The sequence below is a fragment of the Eleginops maclovinus genome, chromosome 12, assembly GCF_036324505.1.
Source record: "Eleginops maclovinus isolate JMC-PN-2008 ecotype Puerto Natales chromosome 12, JC_Emac_rtc_rv5, whole genome shotgun sequence".
NCBI lineage: Eukaryota > Metazoa > Chordata > Actinopteri > Perciformes > Eleginopidae > Eleginops > Eleginops maclovinus.
In genome coordinates, this window is record NC_086360.1 from 16976841 (window position 1) to 16989205 (window position 12365).

General features: G+C 40.5%; 1 protein-coding gene across 4 annotated transcripts in view; it reads right to left on the reverse strand.

Annotated features, from left to right (window-relative positions):
• Window positions 1–1599: 1599 nt before the first annotated feature.
• Window positions 1600–12365, reverse strand: part of pcsk5b (proprotein convertase subtilisin/kexin type 5b) — a 47930-nt gene continuing 37164 nt past the window's right edge. Inside the window, exons 16-21 of one of the 4 annotated variants that reach the window (XM_063897135.1) lie at window positions 11257–11450; window positions 9256–9340; window positions 6928–7031; window positions 6623–6761; window positions 5394–5509; window positions 1600–4069 (exon numbers count right to left, since the gene is read on the reverse strand). In XM_063897135.1, coding sequence (XP_063753205.1) covers window positions 3963–4069; window positions 5394–5509; window positions 6623–6761; window positions 6928–7031; window positions 9256–9340; window positions 11257–11450 — 745 coding nt within the window. In that variant the 3' untranslated portion in view covers window positions 1600–3962. Of the gene's footprint in view, window positions 4079–5393; window positions 5510–6622; window positions 6762–6927; window positions 7032–9255; window positions 9341–11256; window positions 11451–12365 lie in introns of all 4 variants that reach the window. The other 3 variants (XM_063897133.1, XM_063897136.1, XM_063897137.1) reach the window with 3 other exon arrangements.

Consider the following 12365-nt stretch of genomic DNA (forward strand, 5'->3'; position numbering starts at 1 on the left):
CTGTGCTCTCTGGCTTTCTGTGAAAAGCTCAATTGTTCCTTTTAAAACAAAAGAGCTTCTTTGTGTACAAACACAACAGGCGGTGGCTTCCCATTCAGTAGAGCTCTGCACAAACCATTCAAACGGCCCCCGAATAAACACCGTCACTCTCCCTCACACACACACATTTTCTCCCTGTCTTTCTGTTTGTCTCCCCCTCACTCACGCACACAAACAAACAGGGAGCCAAGTTCTCAAGGGACGGAAAGCTGCACAACTCCACTCAGCTAAAGCAGACACTTTGGACTCCCACTGCCAAACAGAACAAGAATGGTGCAGAGAAGAAAGAGAGCCTGTCACTCAGGGGAGTAAAACTTTCCCTCTGTTATGGACTGGGCTGACCTTGGGAGGACATTGACAGTCTACTCTGTCAGGAGAGAACAATCTGTTGGCAGACATCACACGGACATCCACCACATCTGGCCCTGCATCCCAATTCCATGGTCTACCTTCTGATCCCTGCACACACTTGGTGCGAGAGAATAGTAAAAACATATATATTAACTACATTCACCAGGTGTTTGAGGGAATATTAACCACATCATGAATCTAACAGTATTTATTACCACAGGGAAGGGTTCTTTCTACTTGGCCTGAGTTCAGTTAGACATGATTAATCCCCCTGGGGTGATTTGTCCTCAGTAGTTCACCTATGCTAAATATTCAGTAACCTAATGCCTTGGTTAAGGGGAATGTCATTATTATAACCTAATAGTGCCTTTTGGGGTGGGACAAAAAACACATGCCGATAACCACTGAGCCACAGTGCTGCCAGCGCAGGTGTTACAGCAGGATGAACTAAGATTTGTCATGGCTGCCCACATGATTTAAATGCCAGCAGACTCCAAACCAGCTCTGGTTAAAACTCAAGTCATGACAAGAAGTGTACTAAGTAATGTAATCAATTTACAAATTAAAAAGAAGGAATAAAAAGAAAAGAGAGTCTGAGTCTGGTAGGCTTCCCACACAATTCAAATGAGTTACAATGTTAGTGTTTACCACTCAAACTACTTCATGGAAAATGTGTGTATTCAATGTACTGCTAACAGTTGAATATATATATATTTATATATCCTACTGTAAGTGTATCAGAAGTAGCATTGACAAACACCTTTGGGGTTGAACTAAAACTACGGTGGAAAGTTGTTACCCATTTCCTCCATCCACAGAGCTGATTTTGGCCTTGGAGTTGTTAATATCTTTTGATATGATACTAAAACCTGCAGCATTGCAAGGCAATAAAATGCTGAAAACCTGGGAAAGAGTCAAATAATGCAAGTTCTACATTCAAGTGTCACACCTCTAATGAAGCAGCAGCACCTGCTTCATTAGAGGTGCAACTTTAACTTAATTAATCCAGGTGATTTCTGAAAAAACAAAATGTTTCTAAAATTAGAGAATTTCAATAATGATATTGCCACTCAAGAAAAACTTAATGAATTGAAAATATGTTTTGGAAACGAAGTGAGAAGTTGATGAACAAAAATACTTTTGGAAAATTAAAAAAGGTGAAACACAATGGATGAAAACTAAAAATGAAAAATGAAAAACAAAATCATGAACAGATTAAACATTTTAATAAGAACACTTAAGTAAAAAAAAAGATTTTCAAAACTAGGGCTTTGAGTAACATTAATAATGCATTGTCACAGATATGTCACAGGTACACAATAAAAACAGCTTTTATACGAGGGGCGTGTGTGTGTGTGCCGCTACTACCACACAATCTAAAGTCAATTCAAGTCATCTTAAACAATGACCAGGAATAAGTTTTTGTTAACCAAACAGGGGAGTCATCAATCTTTATTACAAATCATCAAGAACCATAACCAGTTGACAGAACAACAATTCATCTAATACTGTAAATGCTCAAGCTGCGGGTTTGAAAACCCGCAGAAATAGAATAAGAATCTTAAACATTATAATTGCTGCTCTTTATTAGAAACCAGCACCACCAAAATAACCATTTCAGTTTCACCAGGTAAGGTTCGGAGACAGACAGAAGGTAAATCGGCAGATAGTCAACCTCAGCGACATCAACAGTTAGAGCTCAATGATGATTTGATATTTCAGGCACACTCCTCCTCCTGCAGCGATGCCGTCTGCACACTTTGGGTTCAAATGGCCAATACAAAAAGAAAAGATTTACTTGTTTTCTTACTTTTCGTGGGTTTACAGCAAAATGTGTTTCCGTATTGAACATTTGGCAAAATCCAATTTCTAAAATAACAGAGCGCTAAACAGTCTCAGCTCTGATTTGCACCCCAGCCTTTTGCCGTCTGTCTGCCTGTCAGAGACCTTACCTGCACATGAAGCACTGTAACGACATGTATATGAAGTATTTTCTGTGCCGTTCATTGACCTTCTGTGTTGAAAGTGTAGAGCAATACTTGTTGATATGCATTGCCATTATATGGAATGACGAATAGTAGAAACTTCTAAAATTCTATTTTATTTGAGAACAGTAACATGTAGGGATGCACCGATACAGATCAAATATTACTATTGGACAAAATTCCCTTTTATGGGGGTTACATATGGCATCTCGGAAATCAAACGGACATATAAAACAATTGCAGTTCCCTGTAACAAATACGAGTTATATTTTAATTATTATATCCAGTGACAACAAAGTAATGATGGAGCTTCAGATTGTTCTGTCACAGTAATAATGGATGGCATCAATACTCAGTTTTGGGCAAATTTAAGAATCCAGGATCTGCATCATGAGTGAAAAATAGGCATCTGTGCATCCCTAGTACCGCCAATTCATTACAACTCACTGCAGCGTTTCCTTCCCTGCAGAAAACTCCGGAAGGAATGACTATCGACTCGACTTGTAGTACCTCTGGAATGAATCAATGCTGTCTGGGCTAACATTAAGAATTAATGACTGACACACACACACACACACACACACACACACACACACACACACACACACACACACACACACACACACACACACACACACACACACACACACACACACACACACACACACACACACACACACACACACACACACACACACACACACACACACACACACACACACACACACACACACACACACACACACACACACACACACACACACACACACACACACACACACACACACACACACACACACACACACACACACATTTAAATAAACTTAATGAGGTGGTGATTTTGGTTCGTTACATTATAAGGTGACATTGTTGCATCGGATTTCAAGAGGTGTATGATTTATGTGTCCGAGTTCATGTCCATTAGAGTATGTGTGAGCTACATATTCATCTGTGTGTGAGTGTGTGTGTGTGTGTGTGTGTCTGTGTCTTCCCACTCCTACATAGCCAAAGTCAGCCCAGACAGACATTATTTTCACATTACCGAGTTAGCTTCTTTTATTTTTTCTTTGACGTATATTTACAGGCAGAAAAACCAAGGCCTTTCCTACTGTATATTCACTTTCCATCTGTTTACCGTTAACACGGGAAAGAGAGAAGGAAAAAAAGAGCCAAAAAAAAGCACACAGATGTATTCAGAGGCTAAGTGGCTCCCGTCTTAAGCTATGCTTCCTACACTGGCAAAAAAAAAGAAGGTTCAATTATTTTGGCATCGATGCTTTGGTCACAAAATACCGACACTTTTATTCTTTTGTTTGTTTTCACTTTTGTTTTCATTTGCTCGTTTGTTCTTGAAATAAGTCCCAGTCATTTTACACCCTGACCACGTGTGTGTGTCCCAGTACAGAAAAAGGTAGGTTTGTTGTAGTCCTGCCATCGCACCTCCGATGCAGTCCCTTTAAGAGGCACAGATTCTCTTATAAATTATGTGACTGTGAATGAGTGGGCAGGAGGGTTTGACAAGGAGGGGTGCCCCCTGTGCCCCCACATCCCCCCTGCACTCCCTTTACGCCCAGTGAGTATGTCCCGTCATCCCTTTTGCGAACACGTTCTGCAGCACAGTTGCTGCAGCACTTTCCTCTGGCAAAGATTGTTCTTTTTAACGAGCACACAGAAACTGCCTTCCGCCCAAGATTCTTCATTTGCTTTCCCCAGACCAGTAAGAAGTGATAAAAAGGAAGGACAGGGAAAACATGCGCATACATATACAAATGCATGTGGAAACATACAAAAAAAAAACACACAGGGGAGAACCATTAGAAATGGTTGAATGGCAGGCAGACAGGAAGAGTTTTTTCATCCAATCACAGGTGACGTTCATCGAGATGGAAAAATATTGTTGTCCAGCGGGGTGATTGTATCCACATCAGGAGAGAGGTATACATGATCAAATTTGGGATTTGGGAGAACACAGAGAGAAAGAGAGAGAAAAAAAAACAAATGTCACAAAATTAGCAAATTGAAGATTTAAATTCACAAGTTGTTTAATAAAGGAATCTTAAAGTGGACCACCAGTCTTAAAATGCTTAAAGCCAATTATTTCATATGTTAGCAGCACTGAAACGCAACGCTTTGGTTTAGGAAGTTTGGAAACAGACTGGGTGTGCACTTTAAGTACTCATCATTAACAGAAAGGTCACACAGTAAAGACATTTTTCTCCTCAGAGCTTTTCGGCCATGGGTTCATTTTGAGTGAAAGGTCATGAGTAGAGCAGCAAGTCGCAAACTATAGCTGAGGCCTTATAATTAGACCATCACCTCAGCCAGTTAGTGAGAAGCAGGAAGACTTACACTTAAAGATCTGTAAGCCAAACATGCATTATTCGGAAATGAAAGAAGGGAAAGAAATAGTTGAGTGAAAAATGAAGGAGAAAGTAGATGCCCCAAGAAACGTTTCAGCCTATGCACTCTGACTTTACCAGTAGAAGTGTTAGTTTGTGTTACAATAAAAACAACAAGAATGTGAGTGTGTATTCCCAGAGAGATGTTACGTTAGTATTTTGCAAAAGACATTAAGTCAAAGAGCACAAAAAGGGAGAAGCAAGATCAGACCACCCTTTGCTTTGAAACAGTTTGATGCAAGGAGTTAAAAATTTAAAGAAAGGTGAATCCTTCGCTTTCACTCAATAATTATACCTTCTGCTTTCATTTTCATACCTTTTGGGTCAATGCATAATTTAATCTGGAGATGCAAATTAGTCTTGGGGAGATTTCAGATCTCAAACTTGCCCCTTGGGCCCTCTGCTCTTTGCTTAGGATTGTTTGGACCAAAATGAGTGTACTTCTGCTAACATTCTCTGTCTCTGTTCATTCAATAATCTCACCGCTATAAGCCTTTAAATGTTATCTCCAGGCCATACTAGTATGTTTTGTGAAAATACACTGCCTGTGAGAGGCAATGCAACAAGTATAAAGAAACACTTTGAGGTCATGTTGTAGCTAAGAAAGCTTACAACTCACCATCTTTGCAGATGGTGCTGACCACACAGGCTCCTGCCTCCAGATTGTATCCACTGACACAGGTGCTGCAGTTCCTCTCACCGGGCCCCAGGCACTCGTAGCAGCTATGGTCACACCTGTCCATGGTTGTATGAAGAATTAGTTATTGTATGTCAACGTCTACGCAGCACTATGCTGAACTCAAATATCTTCTTTGAAACGAGAACAGTTCTTGGCCATCTTTCACTATTTTTTGCCTATATTGTCATTCATTTTGTCCCTGAAGAGCTTTTCGCATAATTTGCTTTCCAATAAACGCTCAAAACACTACACATATCATTGTTGTTGTTAATGCTATGTCCTGGTGTGCATCATAAACTTGGAAGTTGGTAAATAATCAACGTACAAAAGAGCGGACCCATAGGAATATAAGAAATTCAATTAAATAGCATTTTGTATTTACTTTAACATGACAAATCTCCGCACAAAACTCAACACTATCTGCTTTAAGTAATTAAAGCTTTTCATTTGTAAACTGTAGTTCAGTGTGTGTTGGTGAGTGGCTGAAATCAAATAATCCTTTAGAAGCAAAGAGCCAATTAAGGCAACAAGAAGTTATCATATTAAGCGTGAAAATGATCTAACCAGGAGGGATTAGACTAAGAAATGAAGCAATGCAAAAGGTTAAGTATGCATTAAATAAGTTGAGGTGTGAGAGAGAAAAACAGGGAGGCAGGTTCACTCAAGGAAAGATAAGAAAAGTAGACAAGATGTCTGCCTGTGTGGAGGAGTTGGACTGTGTGTGGGATAGGAGGCAAAGCAGTCATCACACAGGAATATGAGCAGGTTAACACGGTGAAGAGTGAAGCAACATAACTGCAGGCTGGAGGGGCGGCTCGGCTTGCTTAAATTAAGCAAATTCATCATTAAAACAATGACAATCTAGTTCCTCAGATGAACATGCAATCATGTGTTAACATCAACGTGATGGTAAGGAGATTAAGTACAAATGCCATATGCAGAGACTGTTTTGACATGTGCCGACTCATACGGTTCATCTTGCTGTATTATTATTTCCTCACAGGTGTTGACTTCAGAAAATGTTGTGCTGTTATCAGTTCTTATAAATATGAGCGCACTCTTAAGTAGTCACATGCTTGCACTTATCTAAAGCAACCTCCGCATGAAAATATGTTCCTGCGTGCATGGCACTGTAGGGTTGCTCCAAAAAGTCAGTAAATGTGACTTACTTCTTACAGGACCTCTGCAGCTGCCCGCTTTCTGAGGTCTGCTCTGACAGGTAGTATCCAGTGCTGCACGTCAACACACACCGCCAGCCTTCCAGTAAGTAGCCGTCTGCACACTTTGTGCACGCCTCTATACCTGTGCCTGGAAAACACAGAGACACACTTCAGAAATCTTGTTACGGCTATACAAATTGATAATCATTATAGATATTTATATATAATAGATAATAAAGTATTATCATTTCTGCTAAACAACAAAAGGGCACACTGACACTTATATGATTGTACTAAATCTTAGGACTCCCTACCTGCGCAGGTGGCACATGCCCGATGACAGGGCTCACAAGTCCTCCTGTGGCCGTTGTAATAAGTCCCTGGGTCACAGGTCATCTGACACTTGTTTGCTTGAAGGCTTAAGAGAGAAATAGAAAATGAGACATTAAAATCCTAAATGTAAACACCAAGTTACCACAGTAAGTAAAAGTGATCAATTTATCGTTAATAAGCAACATCAATTCCATTCAGGCAGCAGGTGAGTTTCAAAGAGTGAAACTGTGTGAAATCATTTGAAAGTTTCCCATTAGTTTTAAACAGTCAAAGTTTGCCTGTTCAAAGGCAGCTGATACAGAGCAATTTTCTTTAGAGTTTTCTTTCTGGGCAAGTATTTAGGAAGAATAAAAAAAAACTGCAGCAACAATAAGTACATGTGGGCGTTCACTGCAGCTGGTTTTGTTCCTTTTAACTGATGTACAGGTTTACAACATTGTCAAGATTCAATTGTCTCTAAAGAGAGTTTGTTGTTGTGAAAATATATACATACATACACATAGAAACATATTTTACCAGATGTAGGGGTAAAGGTCAGTTAGGAAGTAGATTTGGAGGATATTTAGTCAGTCCTCTGAAGACACATTGAGTACAGGTTGGTGAGCTTGACGTGCTAAACTGAAAAACAGCTGGTCTGTGTTAGCTAACGTTTCCCAGAAACAATCTCGTCTGGTCCTCTCTTTGGCTCCTAACCGACCATGCATGGTGTACTGAATGGGAGACTGTGTGTGTGTGTGTGTGTGTGTGTGTGTGTGTGGTGTGTGTGTGTGTGTGTGTGTGTGAGCATGTGTCTTTCTGTGGTCTCACTGGCATTAAGAGGAAATTATGGCTTACAAGTGTCCCCACCTCCACCTCTGGCTACTCAAAACCGCAATATGTTTTAAGGCGCTTCACATGTGTTTCCTTCATAACCTATCAGGAATTCCAGCACTTTGAAACGCCCTATTCTTTGTCAGGTCAAGTGTAGTTGGGGTGGTTTGAAGAGGCTGCTGCAGAGGTGGCCAAACAATGAACTGCAACATGTCTGGGTAACTAAATTGCTTATATCAGAGTTCTTCAAAGTGGGGACCACAACTTAAAACAGCTCCACTTCTTGTGGGTCTCCGCATGATACGAGGATATGCAGGCTTTAATAAGCCTGGGTCACAGGGTGAAACTCTTGCTTACTCAACGTAAGGTCCCAAGTGGGACACATCTGGAAAGCCCTGTGTCACCGGTTCATTCTGCAACCGCAAACCACAGGGCAAACGTGTTTGAATTAGCAACACTGTTTTCCTGCTGCGTTAGAGAGGATGAACACAAAGGTTTTTATCCTGAAACCACCATACTGATATTGAAGCCAAATTAAGACCAGAAGTCATGGGCTATTTGTGCTCTTGTGACAGAAGACTGACTGTCTTCATAAGAACAAGCTATATGATTAAAGCCATCAGGTCTGGTAGCAACTGGCTCTCAGTTAGAGTGAATGTTAAAGGCTTCTTCCTGCACAGCGCACCACAGTCACAAAAACATCATCTTTATTTAATGGCTTGTTCAGATTTTCTGACATATCTGTGCTTGTTATTATCAATCTTGACGATGCATTGACGATATCTCGACTTATTATTTCTTCATCTTGAGGCGATTGTAGCAACAAAACTCCCAATGAACAGTCGCTAGAGGCTAAGGTAAGCTCATCCCTTTCAGACGTCCAATTAACAGAGTCATTACTGAAGTAATCGATGTTTAATAACTCAAAACAATATGTTAAAGAGGACCAAACGGTCAACAGAAAATGTCCAAGCCAGCTCACCCTCTGTGTCATAATAATGGTGGACCAAATACAAACAAACCACACCCATGTGACTAACACCAGAAGTGATAATAAAATACAAATGTGTGCAATTAAAAATCACAACAATAATAGAAACCATTAATAAATAGGCATTTTGGCTCCTACAGCGACTCCATTGAGAGATGATAAATTCTCATTTTGAATCAGACTGTGCCCCCACATGTCTCACATCAGAAAGGTGCGAGGAGAGAGGGGTTTAGACGCAGTAAGACTATCCAAAGACCACTTGATTTGAACCAGACGGAAGCCTTTAGAGTCCAAGTGGTTTAGTAATAGCCACAATGCAACTTTAAAGAGGCAATGCAGTGATTTTAATATGATTGCAGCATTTCTAACCATACCGTTACTATAGTGTTTATAAGGTGTAGAATCCAACAGCAAACCTCAAATCCCTTTCTGTCAAGACACTCAAACGATCAATGATCAAAACTCTTTTTAGTGACTCGGGCATTGCTCAGCATGACTTTCAACTCACCTCATCCCAGGTTTACATTCTGTGCAGATATTGAAGGAAGTGCACTTCTTACAGTTCTCTGGACATCTCCTGCAAATGTTGGATTCTGAAAGAGACCATCATAAACAGTGAGTCTAATAGGAACCAGAAGTCTGGCTGCATTTGACATTAACAAATGGAGCGGAGGAAGAAGACAACGACGAAGAGGAGGAGAAGGGATAAAGTGGGTAAGGAGAGGAGAGAGAATAAGTGGAAGAAGGGGCAGATGAAAAAAACAGGAGGACAAAAAGGCAGGAAAAGAAAGGCAATGTCAAAAAGCTAGAGCTCCAGGGAGGAAAAAGTAGATGGTAGTGTTGGTGAGGGAGGAGAGGAACATAGATGAATATTTGAAAAGGCAGACTCATGGCAATGACACCCTCTGACACAGTACACATGGACACTGCTGCCTTTAGTTGTGATGAAGACTTCTAAAAAAGAATTGTGTATAAAGTGATTTATTATTCCCAGGGGAACTATTGAGTAGACTGTACTATTCATCAAGACTGATTTCTACATATCCAAAGTGCATTGCTTATGTATGACACATCCTTTTGGTTTTTCTTCTTATGATCAGAGCTAAGTGAAGGAGACAGAGAAGTGAGGGTTGTTGGCTAGCTTTTCAGCAATCTGAAAAGCATTAAAGGGAGGAGGAAGCATTTGGACAGGTTGAAAAGGCAATTTTGCTTTAGCTTTCAAGAGAACTGGGGGTAAAAAAAAATTGCTGTGAAATGATGACTTTATTATTGAAGGTAATTGATTAAAAGAAAATTCCTCAACAATTTGTATTCATTACAGTAATTCAACACGTTACAGCTTCACTACAGAAGGTTGAATATCTTTGGATTGGTAAAACAACAAAAGCCAATCAAAAAACTCCAGCATTCCGTTGATACCACACACAACATATTGCCTACATTACACTTTCATTTATTATTCTGGCCAATCTAAAACCAAAGTAATTTTGAGCCGTAATAAAATCATTACATGAAAGTGTCCATGCGTTGACAAAGGCAGGAATTCACCGCTGCTTGCTGTCAGACTAACAAAGAGAAAATAAACTCCTTTAACACAACGCGGTACTCCGCCGTGCCAACATTTCAAAAGAAAAGATATTCACTACAGCTTGGCCTGTTGAAATGTTTTGATTGAACTTGGATTGGATCACATCAGATCTGCTGCCAGAGACCCAACGCTGCCAGGACTTACACCGTGTTGGCTGCCAACCAATATACATAATTATAAGATATACATAGTCTCAGTCTCTCATTTCTGCTTTACTCTCAGCCAGGCTGGCATACGTCTTGAACACAAGACAAACCAGTAAGTATATACCACCAGTAGATCCTGAATGTAAACCCCTACTGCAATACTCTGTATTATAAACCTGAAAACAAGCTGACGTCTCCTGAACATTTCTCTATGGATTAAAAAATGTTTCCTAAAACCTAAAAGCAGAAACTTGTCAGTCCTGTTCGGTTCATTAAGTGCATAATAATAAACAACGGGCTAGACGTTACGTCAAGGACAGATCAACATCATTTTTGTGATTCAGCTCACAGATGTTTCTACAAGTCCAGTTGGTTTACAGCAGTGACGGTTACAGGACTACCGTTACAGTACGGTGCTATTCTAATTAATTATGAACTTCACAACTTGAGAATTGTATTCATTGGCAGCAAAGTAACAATGGACTAAAATAAATCATTGATCTATTGAGTGATCACGGGCTGAGCCTGATTTTTGGATGTAGGAGGCAGTTTGCGGCAGCATCTCTCCAGTCAGGTTACATTTTGTTTAGTCTACATGTCTTTTTATGAACTACAAGGAAAAAGATGCAGGGAAAAAAAGGGGCCCAGGTTATAAAATCCCTCAAATGGAACCAAGGAGATATGACTGTTTGGCTGCATAGTGTGCCATCATGTGTGCATTAACTAGTTAAGAATGTGTACATTGTGGAGCCAGTTGTGCCGGCAGTAAACTCACCAAGGTCGAGGTAGAAGCTGTCACCGCAGTTGGCGACACATGTGTTGAAGCCCTCGTTGAGGTGGAAACCAGTCCTGCATGTGGTGCACTGGTCGCTACGGCTACCAACGCAGGTCTCACACAACGAGGAGCACTTCTTGCAGCGCTTCCGGTCATCGCGGAAAAAGCCACTGGGGCACTCGGACACACACATCCTGGGGGGAGAGGGATTGGAGGGAGAGAAAAAAGGATGAACACAAGGGGAAAGAAAGCGTTAAGAGAGGCAAAAGTGGAACACAATGGAAGGACGACTTGTATTTCTTATAAACATACTCAGTTTATGCTGTGCAACAAAATAAAAAACAAATCATACTCAAGGATTAACACTCGCCATCACGCAGCTCAGTTTGATGTTGGCGGGAAATAATGCAAAACATATGTCAGAGAAAAGAAATGAGCCCCTTGTGTAATGGCATTAAGAGCATTATATATTCTGTGAGATGATGAATATACATTTAGGTGAAATATCATTTTATAGCACTGACTGTAAACGACAACTTCTTTTTTATGTACCAATAGCACATAATGAGTAAGGACAAGCAGAAGTAGAAGGATAAAGTGTGTGCGTGCCGGTGCTATATGGCGAACAGGTGTAACATCTGCTGGATAACTTCACAGCCCTCCGTCACCCCCTCATTTCACCCCGAGGCTCCCTTCATAAGGTGAAAAAAAGACTCCAAAATCCTCAAGAACACACACACTTTAAGCCTTATTCACACACACTGCAGAGTTGTCTGCCAAGAAACACACGATGCATGTGTGAAACACATAAGCTGCATGTGCACGTATAAACTGCCATGCGTTTGTCCTCGAGCTCCAGTACTATTCTTCTGCTGTGCTGAAATGATAATCTAACCAATAAGGATTGTAAAACACTTTAATGCACCCGCCCACACCAAGGACACCACTAAATGTGAGAAAAACTTTAAACTGAATTCTCCTGACCACACCGTCAGCAGGTGGAAGTGGCTGAGACCTTGAAACTGCAGACAGGAAATTGTGGTTAAAGAAATGTAAACAGAACATTTCACATTTAGTTTTTCAACATGACTTATTTTTGTATTTATTAC